Source organism: Camelus bactrianus, chromosome 4 (genome assembly GCF_048773025.1).
Source record: "Camelus bactrianus isolate YW-2024 breed Bactrian camel chromosome 4, ASM4877302v1, whole genome shotgun sequence".
Taxonomy (NCBI): Eukaryota; Metazoa; Chordata; class Mammalia; order Artiodactyla; family Camelidae; genus Camelus; species Camelus bactrianus.
The window spans coordinates 77,832,053-77,848,497 of record NC_133542.1 but is presented as its reverse complement, the minus strand read 5'-3'; the positions used below and the strand labels follow the sequence as shown (position 1 = coordinate 77,848,497).

Here is a 16,445-nt window from a genome sequence, read left to right as displayed (position 1 = left end):
CACAGTTCACCTTTTTTCTTTTGTTGAGCCTAATACGTTCCTTGAATGTTGCAGGCGCTTAATACTCCCTGCGCTGAATTTAAAAACTCCCCTGCACCAGTTTATTTATATCAATACCCCCCCAAAAATGTAAGAGAAAAATAAAGAAATGTAAACAGACTGTGAGTTACCTGGATAAAAATGCACCGAGTCCACACATCAGGTTCCTGTAACAGGGTCTTAGGACACACCTCAGCCTCTGATCTTTACAAGTCCCCTCAGCTATGACTACACGTGGAGTCATTTCACGGGAAAACCGCCAGGTCATCACTTTTTCCCAAACTGGTCCCTTATGCCAGCCCCGCGAGCGCACTATCCCCGCGTCTCCACGGGCACGCCGCCGCCCGCCTGCTCTCCGGGCTGCAGGAAGCCAGTGGTCCACCTCACGAGAGTTTGATCCCCCTGCCGCTGCGAGCCGGGGAAACTATTCCTGAGAACGAGTAAAGGGGAGGCCGGGGACATCAACAAAGGGACGGGAACTTTCACATCCGGAGCCCCGGCTGAGCGCTCGCCTAAAACGAGCAGAAGTCGTGCCCTCCTGCGCCTGACAGCCACCAGGCCGGCCGCATTGTCCGGGAGCGGCGCGCCGGCCCGGCCAACTTTTCCTGAAAGACGGAGCCATCCTATTCGGAACAAAGTGAAAGGTCAGCGGGCGCAGGAGCGGCGCCGGGAGCGCACAGCCTCGCCTCGACTCGCGCCGCCAAGTTGGCCGGCTCGCCCCACTTTCCCTTTTGTCCTCCGCCCCTTCCGCGGGGCTCCAGGCCGCCCCCCCGGGGGCTCGGGGCGCGGGCAGGGGCGCGGGCGGCGGCCCTCCGCGCCCGCCGCGTCTCGCCCTCGCTCTCCCCTCCGCCCGCCCGCACAAAGCGCGCCCCGCGCAGCGCGGCCCGGACGCCCGGCCGCCTCGGCCCGGCCTCGGCCTGAGGCGCGGGGGTGGCGGGGAGGCGCCGGCCCGCCCGCCCCTCGCCCGCGCCCCGCGCCCCGCGCCTCCGCCCGCGCGCCCGGCCCGCAGGCCCGCCGCCCGCGCCACCCCCGTCCCGCGCCCGCGCCCGCGCCCGCGCCCGCCGCCGGCCCGCTCCTCACCTCGGCATCGGCGGCGGCCATGGCCCGGGCCCGCAGCGTGGCCCCGCCCCTCCCGCGCGCCATCGCCCCGCCCGCGCCTCGCGGCCCAAGGCGGGGCGGGGCCGGTCGCGCGCGTCTGCGCCTGCGCCCGAGCCCGCGCCTGCGCGCTGTGGCCAGTGAGCGGCGTCCGCGGCGCGGGCCTGCGCCGGCCGGAACCGGAGCTCCACGGCGGGCCGCGGGGGCGGGGCCGGGAGTAGCGGCCTTCTGGAGTCGTCGCGGCGCCGCACGTCGTCCTCCGGTGGTCCTCCCATTTGCGCGATAGCCTCTCACTCTGCGTAGGCATTCTGGCGGGCTGGCCTGGTGGGGAAGGACCCCTGACCTCTAACCCCGGACACACATCGATTCCGTCGGCATTCTCAGAAGGCGGACCCCGACTTGCGTCCTAGGGCGGTGCCCGGTGGGGGTGTCCCGGCTGGGAGGGGTGCACCAGTTGCGGGCTGTGTCCGGTTAGGGAGAATTCCCCGGCTTGGGGGGTGGGGTATTTCGGTTATGGAATGTGCCCGGCGTGGGGAGGCGGGTCGCGGCTGAGAGTGACGTCCTGAGAAAGCGGCTCTCCGGGGGCAGAGGGTACTGTCCCAGTGGGGAGGGTTGTCATCGTTAGGGGTGCTCCAGTTAATGTGAGTGCCCCCGCGCTGCGGTGCCCCGGCCAGGGCGCATGTCCGCACTGCGGGGGAGGATGCTCTGATCAGGAAAAGTGCGCCGCTAGGAGGGTGTGCCCTGGCCGGGGACAGTGTCGTGGTTGGGAAGTACGGGATGAGGCGGAGAATATCTGTGGGGAGGGTTGTCCCCGATTTGGGGAGAAGGTGCTCTGGTTAGGGAAGATGGCTGGCTTGGGGGGGGTGCCCTAGTTAAAAGGTGTGCCCGAGGCGGGGCAGCCTCCCCGATCACTCCAACCTCCCTGCAGGCCACCGAGTTATGCACAGGGCAAGAACTTTTCCTGAACATCAAGCAGCCTTCACTGGACAGCACCACAAACTGGCTTAAGCCACCCACTCTTCATGGTCAGACCTGTTTGTCTTTTCCCTGGGAGTTGAGGAAAGAAGCATAGACTGAAATTGAGGTTCTTCCGCCAGTCTTCACAACAGGAAGTGAGAAGGCCCGGAGTCAAAGGCTAATCTGGACCTCACTCCCGTGAGGATACAATCTCATGGGTGATTAGACTCCAGGAGAATTATTCCACTGAGTCAAGGATTGATGGTGCCTAGGTGCAGAGGAGGCAGTACGACCCTAAGTACCAAGGAGGCCTTCCCAGGTTTCTTTGGGGCAGCCTAAGTCAGCTCGTGACAGGCCAGGAACCCCAAGCTCTGTTGGAGCCCCAGGAACAGTCATCTTCCATGGCCTGCGTGGCCCAACCTGCCTTTACCCACACCTAGCTGTCTGGCACCATCTTCTCCCTTTCCACTCCTGCCGTGGGTCCCGTCTGTTCCTTCCCTGAAACCCTCATCTCAGACATCTGTGTGGCTCACATCATGACCATCCTTGGGATTAAATATCGCTTATTCAGGGAAGCATGCCCTGGCCTCCCTACTTAAAACAATACTGCACTCCAAAACTTCCTTGCTTTATTTTACCCCATAGCACTCCATGACCATATTGTCTGTTTTCCCCACTGGAATGTAAGTCCAAAAGTTCAGGGATTAGAACAATGCTTGGCATGCAGGAGGCAAAATAAATATTTGTTGAATGAATAAATGAGTTAAGATGTGGAGAAAAGTGCTTTACCAGGCAGATATCTACTGTAAGTCAATGTGTCAGAAGTAGACTATGCTCCCATTTTGCACCACCAGCCTGACCTGCCCTTAGCCTCCTATGACCACTGAGAGGTGTTCTTGGCACACGACGTGTTACATGTTACCTCTTTGACCATCAGGTCAGTCCTGAGAGGCAGACATTGTTTTTACCCACCTTATGCGAGTGAACCAAAGCAGGGGAGTGCCTTCAAGGCCACACAACTGTCAGGATGCCATTTGAAACAGGCAAACGAGTCTCAACCATAAGGCTACAGCTTCTAGTAGACGTTTCACAGGTTATCCTGCTTGTGGCATGCTTTGCACTTTTCTCCAGCATTCATCCTCTCCTTGACCCACAAATAGTAAAATTTTAGGGCACACAGCTGCCTACACATTTCCATCTGGAAAAGGCAGCCAGTGGGATGTGTGCAAGAGTGATACAATTTACTTCCCAGCCTGTGCCCCCCAGAAGTTGGAGGTGCAAGCCAAGTCAGCTGGGTGATGGTGGAGACTGGAACAGCCATTCTGGACCCAGGGGTGGGAACCTCGGCTTGAGAACGACAGCTATGCCACCAAGCCTGAATCTTCCACCTCTGGACTGTCAAATGCACAAGAAATAAATGTATATCATGAAGTGTATATATACATATGAGTATCTGAACGTCAAAGAAAACTTAATCATGTTATGGAGGGCAGGGGGCGTGGGCTCGCGACCTGCCCCTCATAGTCCTGAGGTTTTTATAAACTGACACACCTAGCTAAGGTCACCCCTTCACCATATGGCAGAGCTGAAATTTGAACCCAAATTTTATCTCAACGCCACCTCCAGGGCTTCCCAAAGCACATTCCAGGACCCCATCCCCGTGGGGCATTCATGGCCCCTTTGGAGTGACACAGCTTTGGGAAACGCTGCCTGCCAACCCTGACTTTTTATTTGCTCCTCCGTCCCCTATGTCCTAGACGATAGTCCTTGGACGTGTAGACCTCGGAAGCGGGCTCATGTGTTCGCACTTGGGGTGGGAATCGAGAAGCAGCGTCTCTTAGACCAGACATGGCGGTGGTGCCAAAGGGGCGAGAGACTGAGGCCAAGGGTAAGGGAGGGGCTTGGGGAAGCCCGCCCCTCACGCCCTACGGGGTTTCCTGCGGCTCGGAAGGTCTGAGCGGCGTTGCCCAGGGCCGTGGACCGCCACTGCAGGGAGCAGAGGCGGTGCCCTCCCCAGTACAGGGTCACTCTAAGTGAACGCTGAGGCTCTGGGGCACATCCTGAAGCGGAACCGGGAGCCCCGCGCCAGTCCCGCCCTGGGCAACCCCCACGCCCCGTTCCCAGGGCTGGTCGTACCCGCCGACGGGGGGCGACCCCCGCGCCCACTCTCCGGCCAGACACCCGGAAGGGGGAGGGGCCCCGAGCGGAAGAGGGGCTGCGGGGGCGGGGCCGAGGAGGGGCGAGTCCTCCAGAGCCCCGGGGAACTGGGCGGCTGAGCGGCCCGGGCGGGCGGGGCGCAGCCCGCACACACCCAGCAGGAGAGGGCGTCCGGCAGGCCCCTGTGCCCAGCTCTACAAATGAAGCGCTTTATTTACACTGCGTCTCTCCAGGCCCCAACCCCCGGGGAGAGGCCGAGTACAGGGCAGCCGCGGAGACTAGTTGGGGCAGATGCTGGTCCGGAGGCGGAGGCCGCGGGGAGCGGCCGGAGAGCGGCGGATCCTGAGTGGGCTGGGCCAGGCCGGGAGCGAAGGCACGAGGCCCTGGGAGCCCAGTCCCAGGGCAGAGGTCGGCCGCCCAGAGAAGGCGGCACGGGTCAGCTCCCGGGGGTCAGGCCGGGGTCCGCACTGCCGCAGCTCTGCTCATAGGACGGCGGGGCCTCTGCAGGGAGAGAGCTGGGTCTGCATGGGGCCTGTGGCCCTCCCTCCCCACCAGGACCCAGGCCCCCACTCACCATAGGGGTAGCCCCACGAGCTGTACTCCGGGGGGAGGATCAAGGTACTGGTGGTGGGCACCGGCCCTCCAGAACCCTCTGCAAAGTAGGGAACGGTGGCACCTGTGGAGATGCACAAGGGAGGGGGCAGAGGGTGGGGGGCGGGGCTACCATCCTGAGGACGGGGTTCAGGGGCACCAGGCACAGAGCTTAAGGCGGCAGGGGGCTGCTGCTGCTGCTGTTGTGAGTGGCTCTTGGTGGAGAGGGAGACAGGGTTCGCCAAGAAGTGGGGGCTGCAGGCCTCGGCCTCCATCTCCTCCTGGGGTGGTGCTGAGGGCACTACCAGGGGTGGGACCCCAGGAGGCAGCCCTGGGCCTGGCCGGGGGCTCAGTGGGGCTTGGTTCACAGCAATATTGCCGATGAAGACCGGGAGGGTCACGATGGCTTCTGGAGTCTTCATGGAGACCTGGAGAGGTTGGGGGGTGGGGTGAGGGGCCAGGCCGCTGGCCCCTCCTCCCACATGGCCCCTCCTCCACCACCCCTGCACCCCCAGACCTGCAGGTAGTAGTCCACGTGGATGAGGCTGCAGCCCGGCAGGGCAGACTGAGGCAGGGCGGGCACCAGGATCTGCTCTTGCCACTGCGCCCGCCTCCAGGCCTTGACACTGGCACCTTCCACCTCTGCGATGGTCCGCACATCGTAAATCCAGCGCTTGGCCTTATAGGACACTTTCTGGAAAACAGCCACCCTGTGAACCTGGGCAGGCCAGCCATCTACCCCTCCTCTGCCCCACAGGGACTCTAACCTGCAACAGACTGGCCACCACAGGGCTGGTGTCCTTGCCAGACTGGTTCTCGATGTCTGCCTGCAACCGCAGCACCTGTCCCACCACATAGCCTCGGAGGTCAGTGCTGGCAGTAAGGACCACGCTGCCCGTCTTAACCAGCTTGTAGGAGAACTTCTTGGTGGTAGAGGCCACATTGGGTTGCTTGGAAGGAGAGCAGGTTGGGGGTTGGCAGGTGTGGGCAGGCTAGATCCCTGGGGCCCCGGGACACAGCATGGTCAGTTCAGGAAAGAGGGGCCACTGCTCTTCCAGACCCTGGACACCTCACCTCTGCTGGGGACAGGGCTTCCTGCAGGGGTACAGGCCACCCAGGAGGCCAGTGCCCCAGGCTCACCTCGATGTCTGGGATGCTATTCAGGTTCAGGGGGCTCAAAATGTAGAACACGCGGCTGCACTGGTGATCCTTGGAGAAACGTGGAGTGTCAATGGTGGCCCGGACCTGGTGCACAATCTTCCCAAAAGGGCCCTCAAAGGACGTGGGAGCTGTGGCTGGAGAGAGAGCAGGGACTGGCACCGGCTGTCTGTCCCCACCTCATCTCTCACCCACCCCACCCCTGGCAACTATCACCACCAGGCCTGGCCAGGCTGGGCTCTCACCAGGAAGCAGGAACTGGAATGGGAAGCTGTGCTCTCCAGCAGGCAGGCTCCCTGCAGAGACAGGAGGGAGGTGTGGGGAGAGGGGACCTCAGGAGCCTAGAGGTGACATCACAGGGCCCAGGACAGAAGCAGGCTGCGTCTGGCTGCTGGGTTCCCCCAGCCTCTGTCACCAGCACCTCAGCAGCACAGGGCTGTGGCCTGGGCAAAGGATGGGGGATGAGAGTTTGGCTTGAGCAGGAGGGGGGTCAGGGCTCCTCTGGGGTTGGGCCAGAGCCCATCCAAATCCAGGAGAAGCGGCCCTCTTCAGCCACTCAGCCCCTATCAGGCAATGCCTCGTGCCTGCCAGGGAGAAAAATCCATCGGAGTGCGCAGTCCTGGAAGAGGGTGGTCCAGCACAGGGTCCCGGGGCAGACAGAGAGGTAGGATGCACAGACAGGTCACACTCTCTTTTCTTTCTTTTCTTTAATTCTTATTTTTTCAGGGGGGAGGTGATTAGGTTTATTTATTTATTTATAGAGGAGGTATTGGGGATTAAACCCAGGACCTTGTGCATGCTAGGCATGCGCTCCACCACTTGAGCTATATCCTCCCCCAGACCGCACTCTCAAGCAAGGGCTGCCCCAAGGCGTCACCGTATAGGATGGGGTGAGGGACAGGTTCACAGACTCACCTTTGTCAGCTAGAGACAGAGCGCTGTTGAAGTAGCCCTCCTCCGCCACCCATGCTGCGTCATTGGCCTTGTTGGAGACCCTGCAGGACCCCGTGCAGGTCACCCGGATGGCTGCAAGTTGGGGACAGCATGAGCCCCAGCCACGTGCTGACCTGGGCCCCTTCCTACTCCTAGCACAGGGATGCAGGCAAGGCTGGTAGCACCCAGGGGCCAGGCAGTCCCACCCAGCTAGGCCCTGGGAAGGCCAGCCCATGGCCTGTGCCCTCCAGAGGACACCTGCCCATCCTGCATCTTGGGGTGCTTTCAGGGAGCCAGGGTGTTGAGGCACAGAGCTCCATCTATCCTGCAGTCCAGAACAAGAAGTTCCCAATGGTCGCCCAGATGATCCCTGGGCAACCCCCAACCTCCATCAGACCAGTAAAAACTGCAATCCCTATAGGGGATGCTTGGGAAACTGATAGTGAAGAGAGGCCTGTGGGGCATCTGACCTCCACCCCCACCTTCGTGCTGCCTCACAGGCAAATCAATTAGTCTGGGAGGCACCCCTTTCCGCTCCAGGAAGCTAACTGCTAGCCCTTAAGTTGCAGGAATGTGGTCAGACCTGCCTGAGCAGATAAGAAAGCCAACAGTCTGGCACACTGGAAGGTGTGGGGACACCATGGTTTCCTGGGCCGGTACTGCCCAGGAGGGCTGGTTTTCTGCGTTGAGATGGCTTGGACCTGCCCAACCCCACCACCGCCACCCGCTCCCAGTGGAAGCACACAGACCAGGAACTTCACAGCAGAGGTCACTGCCACAGTCCGTCTGCTGGTCAGGATCTCAAATTCCTCTGTTCCAGAGACCTGTGCCCAGAGCCCACTATAGTCAGAAGGTCATGGCTGAACCAGGCCCAGCTAACGCTAACGCTGGTCACCAGAGGGAACAGCACAGCTGGAGACCCAAGCAAGGCAGGGAGTGGGAGCTCAGTGACGGACAGCCCAGAGGCGCCCTCCCCTCCCTCTCCCTGCTGAGTCAAGGCCAAGTACTTTAGCCTGCCTGCCCAGCCCTCTTCCTCCCCTGACTTGACGGTCAGGTGAAGGAAGGTGACTCAGAATCTGACACTTTCCTGACGGAGCCACTAGGCAGGAAGAAGGTGGTGTCTTAAGTGCCCAGTACTAGGGGTCAGCCACACCAGCTGTGCCCATGGTCTCCCCAGGCTGGTCCCACATTGCGGGCACAGGCCTCCTTTTGGTCCCACAGTGCCCCGGGCTGCCCTCTGCCCCGTCAGCACCGCCAGTGGCTACTCTCGGCTTCCATGCCAGCCCAGCCTCACCACCCAGACCTCAGCCCTAATTTCTAATCCGCGCTCCATCAGCTGTCCCTTCTGAGGGCCAGGCCTGGGACTAACTATTCCCACCCTGGAAATCTGGAGCACCAATGCTGCTCCTACCAAGAGAAACCATCAGGGGAGCAGGCAGAGAGGGGGGAGCATGACTGTGAACTAACCAGACATCCGGGCGGGCTCCAGACGCCACCCTGCTTTAAACACTCCCCGTGGAGAGGGCAGGCCCCCTCCTCGGGTTGGGCTGCTCTGGGGATGCTGGAAACAACAGCTACACTGGAAGGGGGCAGTGGTCCCCAGACCGGCCCCCAAAGACGGCACACAGTGCCCACCTCTGCCCGAATTCCCAACCCACCACCATGAGTAATAACAAAATGGTTGTTTTGTTATTCACTTTAGGGGTGACTTTCACAAAGTAGGAGGTAAAGGAATAGATGTCCAACCTACTAAAATTCAGGGAAACGCAGATGACTTGCCATTTTAACCCATCAGATTGGCAAATATTAAATATTTTGATATGTGTGGTAGATGAAGGAGAAAAACAGACACTCCTTTATAGCTATCAAGCTGTAAGCTGATACGGATGGAGGCCCTGAAGAACCAGGCAAATCGGCTATAATTGTATGCACAGTTACCAGAGCAGTTCTCCTTAGAATCTCACCCTGTTTACCCAGGAGCCTTGAACAACACTCTAGGCATGACGGCAAACCATGTAGGCATAACCCACATGTCCAGCGGCAAGATGGCTGAAACAGTCCTCCACTCAGCCTAGACCCAGCCCCAGAATTAAGGTGAACAAGCCACAGTGGCACCTGACCCCAGAAAAACAAACCCACCTTTGGTTATCCCAGTGAGGCCCAAACTCTGTGAACCTCCCAACAATCAGGCAAAGGCCCCCCTTTGCATGCAGGCCGAGGCTCCTTCAGAGTCACTGCCGGGATGTGCAGCCTCCAGTCACCATCTTAAAGTCAAACTGCTCCCATCCACTCTCTCCTCTGCAGGGACAATGGAGGTGCAGGGAGTGGACACACACAGAAAGTAGGTCCCTCCTGCCCCAGGCATGGGTATCTGCTGGGGTGAGCAAGGCCAGAGGACAGGGGCAGGTGCATCTGGCCAGGTGCAGATCGTGGGGTGCCATCTAGGTTTAAAGTGTTTTAGTTCTAATAGTGCCAGATGCAGGATGAAAGACGAGCACCAGACTGACAAGTATCGGCCTTTGGAGGTTTGGGGCTGCTCGGTTCTATAAGGAAAATCATCCTGTGAACCGTGTGCCAGAGTGACGTCTGGAACTTCCCTCTTGAGCCAACACTCCCACCTCCAGCAGCCCTCCATGCACCACCTGCAGTATGACCTCTGGTTGCTCCTCCTTGTTCTGGTTGCAAAGGTCTCTCCCACCCTCCGCCAGCTTCCCCAAACCCGGGACAGCCCAGTCTTTGCCACTCCTTTCACTACTGCTTTGGCCTATGAGCCACTTCTCTCTGCCCTGTTTCCAAACCTATAACATGAGGTGAATGACAGTGCCCGTCCCCCCAAGGTTGCTGTGAGGAATTGGTCCTCGGGAAATGGGAATGGCACCTGGCCCACGGTGAGAGCTGGGTTAGCTGGCTGAGCTGGGGGCTGGCTGCAGCTGTTGTCCGGGCATCACCCTCCCTCGTCACCTACTTCCAGAGCACAACCCTGGGCAGCCCCGCCTGGGCTCCAGGAAAAAGCCTCCTTCCCCAGCTTTCTTCCACATCAGCTCCCAGGGCAACCAGTGTCCTCTAGGCTGAGTGCAGACCATCCCTATCACTCCTCAGTTGGGTGTTTAGAGGCCCCCTTCCTCCATGTCCTCCTGGGGGCTTCCCTGTTGCATCACTGGCTGGTAGCAGAAGCTCAACAAGTATCTTTTGAGTGAAAGAAAAAAAAAGAACCAGGGATTTTCCTTGCCTACACTAGGCAGGGCTGGAGCCCTCCAGCGGCCCCAGCACCTCCAGCCCCTCTACCCTGTAAAACCTGAATAATATCCTCTCTGGCCTAAGGCCAGTCATCCATCGACTCCCCAGCTGGTAATCTGACCTGTTCCTCCCCTACCCAGGGCTCAGCCAGCACTTTTACAGTCAGCCCATCAGCAGGGACTCCCTCAGCCTCCTGCGAGCCAGCTGCCCATTCGCTCACAGCCCACCCACGACATGGAGGCTAGGGTACTCTGCCCAGCCCAGGCCAGTCACCCACACTTGGGCCATCCCTTCCCTGTGGTCAGCAATGGCCTGTTTGCCCTGGCCCCCAGCCACAGGAGGACGACAGGGCGGGTGAGCCAGGTGGTGAGCTCTGTGTGGGGTCTGTCTGTCCTCCGGCCATCAGGACCATCCCCTCATCCAGGAGTCTAACAGCCCCACTCACCTCTCACCTCTGGCTCGTGCTCCAGCGAAGAGGTGCACTGCCCCTTCTGTGGCCCTGCCATGGCCATACTTACCACCACCCAAACCCCAAATTCCAACTGGGGACAGAGGAAAGAGGTGACAGGTCATGCGAGGAGGCTCCACATGGCTGGACGCCGGACAAGAGACACCCTACACCCAGCTTCCTCCTAGACCACTGCAGCATCACACAGTGGCAAGGTCGGGGGTTGTCCAGGACGGACAGCAGCTGCCCAGAGAGGAGGACCACCAGTGCTGAGCCGTCAACCACACAGGGGCCTGGAGGGTCAAGGTCCAGAGGGAAGCCCCACAGCTGTGGTTCTGGCCGAGCACCCCAAGGCAGAGAAGCACCCCAGCACAGATACACCAGCCACAGGATCTCACACTCAGAGGCAGGCTTCAGGAAAGAAGCCCTAGCCTGAGGCTTTGCCCACCACACCCTGATGGCCAAGGTGTGAAGTCCCACTCAGGGCCCTGTCCAGAGCTGAGACAGCGGCCACAGCCAGCACCTGCAGGCAGCCCTAGCAGGGCTGGGGCAGCAGCCAGATCCCCAGTCTCAGGGTCCCAGGTGTCTGCGCCAGCAGGGCTCGGGTTCAGCTTCCAGACGCCTGCTGGGCAGGGCCCGGGTACCCGAGGAAGAGAAAGACCCTCCCAGCCATCAAGGACTAGCCCTAGGCTGGGTATAAGCACGTGCCCCGCGGACCCCACCAGGGACCCGCACTGTCGGCGTGGCTGTATCTCAAGGGGTGGGCCGGCACCAGGAGCCTGGGTGTGTGGGAGAGAGCCCCGCGTGGGCCAGGCGCCAGGTAAGGGCCCAGCAGGTGCGGGCGCAACGGACCGGAGACCCGACAGGAAAGGCTGGAGGCGTCAGGTACCCAAGTCGGAGTGGCCTGGGGCCAGGTGTACGTGCTCTAAGTCCCCGTCCCGAATCTAGCCGCCCCGAGGCCGAGAGGACAGGAAGGGCAGATGCGGAAGGACTGGGCCACCCCGGCCTCCCTGCTCCGCCCCGACCGCCGCCGCCAGCCTCCCACCCCGGCTGGTCTGCCTCCCGCCCCGCCGCACCGCAGCACTCCCCGCGGCCGGACGCGCCCCGGGCCGGCGGGAAAGGGCGAAGGGGCGGCTGGCGGCGCCCCCGGCCTCGCGGGTCCCGGGCCCAGTGCCTCCGCAGCCGCGCCGGAGCCCAGTCCGGCCCGCCGCAGGTGCTGCCCTCCCCGGAACCCGCGCCCACCTCGGAAGGGCAGAGGCGCCGCCAGGCGCACGCGCACGGCCCCCGCCAGCGGCTCCCCCGGGCTGTAGACGACGCGACCGTGGCTCAGGCGGACCTCGAAGAGCTGCACCCGCCCCATGCCGCGGCCCTGGCCGGGCGGCCGCGCACTGCCACTGCCGCCGCCGCCGCCGCCGCCGCCGCCGCCGCCGCCGCCGCCGCGCTCCGAGCCCCGCCCTCCCCGATCCGCCCCCCGCCCCGCCCCGCCCCGGGCCCTGCTCCCCCCGCCCCCCTACCCCGCCACCAGTCGCCACCCAGACAGAGCTGTCCCCGGCCCTGCCCCGTCAGCCTGCGTTCCCCAGCGCCCCGTGCCTTGTCCCCACCCCTCCCTGTCCACCCCCCGACCCCCCTCTTCGCCCCCCGCCTGCTCCTGCCTGATCCCCCAGCTCAGCCTCTGTCGGTCTTCCCGCCCTCCGGTTCCCCCAGCCCACCCTTCCCGGCGCCGACCCGAAGGGTGGGGCTCGGCGCGGGCCGCGGAACCTGGCTCACCCGCGCTTCCTGCTGCCCCGGGAAGCGCGACCGCCCCACCTGTCGAGGAGGCGGGCCGGGTCGGCGCCCTGTCCCAGGCCCCGCCCAGGGGTCTCCCCGACCCTGCGTTTCTCGACTTTGGGATGAGTCCAGGCTGGGCTGGTGACCCAGGACGGGGGGGGGGGTATTGGCCCGCAGCGGGGGGAGGGGGCAGGTGAGGGGTGGGGCTCGATACCCGGGGGCGAATTCGCGGGCAGACCGTGCATGGGTCTACGGGAGAGAAGGCTGGGCTTAGAGAAGGAACCTGGGCGCCTACTGGCAGGTTAAATACAGGGTTGCTTGAAAGAGGGCGTCAAGATGACTCCAGGTTTTTGTCCAGAACAGCTGGGCGAGTGGGGTGGCATTTTTTTGATGAAGACGACCGGCCTGGATACAGGTTGTTTGGGGTTGGGGGGGTGCGGGAATGATGACAGGCAGAGTCTGGGTTGCCCATACGCACCCAAAAGAACTGGCACTTCTAGGCATGAGTTTGGGGGAGACAAAGGAGTAGATTTGTTAGACCCTTGTTTGTAAATATAGGTCTATTCAAAACGCTGGTGACATCAGAGTTGGAGGGTGAAAGCCACAGAAAGCTAATTAGCCCTCCAGCGACCTAAGAGGGGACTTACAGGCTGGAGGGGTCCCCCTGAGCCAGGCTGAGGAAGGGGAGGGGCCAGGCAGTCCCCAGGGCCAGGGGTACGCAGCAGGCAGCAGGCCCCCCGGGCCTCCCCTGATTCCAGTGCTCCAGGAGGGAGCATCTGATTGGCCGGCTTCAGACACTTTCCTGTCAAGACTATGCAAGTGGGGTAATCCCTGAACAAGGAGGTCTGGGTGCCCATGGGATGGAGAGGATTGGGGGCAGCCCCAAAATACCAGATGTCCACCCAGAGTCAAAAAGGGAGTGTTTCAGGAAGGAGGGAGTGAGTTTGTGTGGGCTGCTGCTGAGATGGAGGAAATGGGGACAGAAAGTAGGTGCCCTTTATCCCAGGTCTCCCTTATCTCCCACCTCGGACCCCCGCAGGGCTTCCCACACTGACCCTGTCTCCCTCTTGCCCTGTGCTGGAAACTCTGCCACTATGCCCTCCCATCTGCCATCACTACCAACACCCAACCTCTCTTCCTTTCCTCTTTGGTCTTTTGGACCCTGGGCTTCCCCTAGAGGTTCTACAGCGTAGCTGCTTGTTTTCACACAACCCCTGTACCCTGAGCCTGGAGGTAGGGTGGGTGCCCTCCTGACTCCTTGTGCCCACTTCCAGACTGTTTCCCCCTTCACCCTAAAAGCCCTGACAGCTTTAACTCTCATTTTCCCAGACTGAACCCCCCCACCACTGTTGTTGTCACCTTCACAGCCAGGCCCTGCCCCCTTATCCTTTGGTGACTTCAGCTCCCGACTCACTCACTGTCATTCTCTCTAACACCACTCGTGCAGGAATTCTTAGTGGCTGCACAAGTGACCCTGGAAGTTTCTGGTATCTATAGCTGCATAACAGACCTCCGCAGTTTATCACTTACTCCGAAAACTCGGCTGCGTTCAGCCAGAAGCTCTTCTACTCTGCGTTATACCTGTCAAGGCTAGAACGTCCAAGATGTCTTTTTTGCTTGCATCTGACACATTGACTAGGGTGGCTGGGGTAGCTGGGGGCTGGTCAGATATCCGTTCCCTGAGGTCTCCCCACATGCTTTGTTGAGAGTCTCCAGGTCATGAGACTGACTTTGTGTGGGCAGGCCCCCAAGGTGGGGGAAGCTGGGCTCAGGTCTGGGCTCAGAAGCCCCAGAACTTTCCACTACATTAAATGCATCAAGAAAGTCACAGGCCTGCTGTGGGTGGAGCATCACACCTGAGACAACTTACCACCCCTGCCAACAGCAGAAGAATCAACAGGTTGAGCCCGATCTAGGTCACAGAATCGCGAGACAAGCAATAGTTGTTTTCAGCCACTGAGTTTTGGGGTCATTTACTGTGCGGCAGCAGATACCTGGAGCAGACACTGGCACTCAGGAGTGAGATACGCCATTACAAAAGTCTAAAATGTGGCCCTTACCTTGGAAGCAGGGAGCGAGAACACCGCTGATCGGGGCTGGAGGGTTAGCCGTGTCAGGTATTGGCAGAAAGGCGGTGAGACTGTTGCCTGCAGCGACGTGGAAGACAAAAAATGTACCTAATGATCTGACTTTCCTGGCAGAAAGTGTGAAGGGCCAACTGGCTTCTTTCAGTTGTTTATACTAAAGGCAAATAAACAAAGGAGAAATGAACTTAAGAAGCACTGTTCCAGGTCCCAGCAGAAGCTGGAGGAATATCTCAAGCTAGGTCTCGCAGCTGCAAAGTAAAACCATTCTCAGTCCCAGCCTTTCCAGGTAGCAAAAGGGCTCGGGGTGAGAAACGGCACCCAGGGCACTGGCAGCAACATGGGGACTCAGAGTAGCATCAGGGGTGTGGCGCAGGATGCCCTGCTAAGACCCCTGGGGGATGGCTCCTGTCGGCCACACGGGAGGGCTTCCCAGTGTCTTGGGGTCACTGTCCTGCAGCACCTGGCTTGTTGTCCATGGCAGACAGGAGCCATCTCAAAGATATTTGAGGTGTGGCTTTTGTCTAATGAAGTGACTTGGAATTTGATGCATAGAAAATCCACAAAGTTTTTCTTAAGAGTTGGAGCTGCTTGAGCTAAAATGGACAAAGTTTGAAATAAGAGGCAAGAATTAGGTGCAGAAGAAGAAGCCAGGAACTCTAGAAAACAGTGGATTAGGGAACCACGTGCAGGGAGCAGCGAGTCCTTGAAGGAACATTGTGACAAATGCCTGCTGGATTTCAGCAGTGCTGTTGAAGCCTAGAGCCTTGGTGAGGTGGTGGTTCTGAGGTCTTCATGTGGGAGAAGCATGAATTATCAGGGGCCAGAGGGTGGACTGGGGGCAGGCTGGTCCACTGGTGGCCCCCGAGTGGACCACACTTTCCAGGACTCACACTCTTGTCCACATCCCTCCCTCATGGATTCCAGGCTTGCCCGCAGGACTTGCTTTGGCCAGTGGAATACCAGCAAGTATGACTCAAGCACAGGCCCACTGGGACTTGTCACTGGGAGCAGTCCAGACAATCCTGCCTGGGTAATGAGACACTCTACAGAGAGGGTCCCCTGGAAGAGAGACGAGTGCCGCAGGCAAGTTCCCAGCTGAGCCCAACTGAAGGAGGGACCCAGCTAACACCGTGAGGAACAGAAGAGCGCCGGTCAATCACAGAGCTGTGCAGCATAGTGAATCCACATTGTTTCAAGCCCGGACATCTTGAGTGGCTTATCGCACGTCACTAGGCAACAGAAATCGTGATCTTCACCGGCTAATGCAGCCCCTTAGGGGTCTTAAGGCCACACAACTCTGACTCACCTGCCCCCTCGCTCGTTCCCTCCAGCGTCCATCCTTTGGGCCTCAGGGGGACCTCCAACCCTTGGACCCGCCCCTGCTGGGGTCCTCTGCTCTTTCCTCACTCAGCTCAGATGCCCCGGGCAGGGCAAGCATTGGGACCACTCTCTTTTAGACCGTCCTCCTCTCTCCCCTCACCTCACTCCAGTCGCCCAGCACAGCCACAGTCTTGGCTAGATCTAATTCTCTTCTTCCACCTTGCCTTCTCCGGAGCAGCCCAAGTAGGCTGGAGAAAAACACAGTCAAGAGGGGAGGGTACAGCTCAGTGGTAGAGTGCATGCTTAGCATGTACGAGGTCCTGGGTTCAATCTCCAGCACCTCAGTTAAAAATAAATAAATAAACCTAATTATCTCCCCTCAAAAAAAAAAAAAAATTGGGTGGCCACTTAAATGATAGACCAGTGGCCTCCCATTAAAAAAAAAAGCACACACACAGTCACACTGAAGGGTCCCCTTCACATTGCGGGGCCACCCTACTGTGCTTCCTGTTCCCTCCTGGTGTCCTCCAACCACTAGCAGTTGCTCCCTTCTCCTCACCTTCAACTTGTTTCCTGAGAAGGTAGAAACTTCTCATCAGAAGAGAGCGACCCCGATTCCGACCTCCACACCCACACTCCTCTCAGACTCCCCTCCA

General features: G+C 60.1%; 2 protein-coding genes and 1 long non-coding RNA gene across 24 annotated transcripts in view; 1 reads left to right on the top strand and 2 right to left on the bottom strand.

Annotated features, from left to right (window-relative positions):
* EHMT1 (euchromatic histone lysine methyltransferase 1) overlaps positions 1-1,210 on the bottom strand; it is a 119,326-nt gene extending 118,116 nt beyond the window's left edge. For 5 of the 20 annotated variants that reach the window (XR_012506667.1, XR_012506669.1, XR_012506670.1 and 2 more), the window contains exon 1: positions 1,120-1,164. Coding sequence is in view for 2 of the 20 variants with exons in the window: in XM_074362770.1 (XP_074218871.1) it covers positions 1,120-1,182 (63 nt within the window). In the remaining 18 variants the exon portion in view is untranslated. Of the gene's footprint in view, positions 1-1,119 lie in introns of all 20 variants that reach the window. The other 15 variants (XR_012506668.1, XM_074362774.1, XM_074362758.1 and 12 more) reach the window with 11 other exon arrangements.
* Positions 1,211-1,297: 87 nt separating this feature from the next.
* On the top strand, positions 1,298-2,853 carry LOC123618466 (uncharacterized). Its single transcript, XR_006726902.2, has 2 exons — positions 1,298-1,433; positions 2,063-2,853. It is a non-coding gene; the product is annotated as an uncharacterized LOC123618466 (long non-coding RNA).
* Positions 2,854-4,443: 1,590 nt separating this feature from the next.
* ARRDC1 (arrestin domain containing 1) lies at positions 4,444-12,054 on the bottom strand. 3 transcript variants are annotated; one of them, XM_074362833.1, is made up of 8 exons: positions 11,858-12,054; positions 6,913-7,023; positions 6,243-6,293; positions 5,980-6,134; positions 5,607-5,789; positions 5,357-5,557; positions 4,823-5,267; positions 4,444-4,749 (listed from the first exon to the last, which is right to left on the bottom strand). In XM_074362833.1, the coding sequence occupies exons 1-8, from the start codon at positions 11,973-11,975 to the stop codon at positions 4,685-4,687; spliced, it is 1,329 nt and encodes a 442-aa protein (XP_074218934.1). In that variant the 5' UTR covers positions 11,976-12,054; the 3' UTR covers positions 4,444-4,684. The 3 variants fall into 3 exon arrangements, with proteins under 3 accessions (XP_074218934.1, XP_074218935.1, XP_074218936.1); XM_074362834.1 differs by having other exon boundaries at positions 5,357-5,533; positions 11,858-12,053; XM_074362835.1 differs by lacking the exon at positions 11,858-12,054 and adding an exon at positions 10,613-11,774.
* Positions 12,055-16,445: the final 4,391 nt, after the last annotated feature.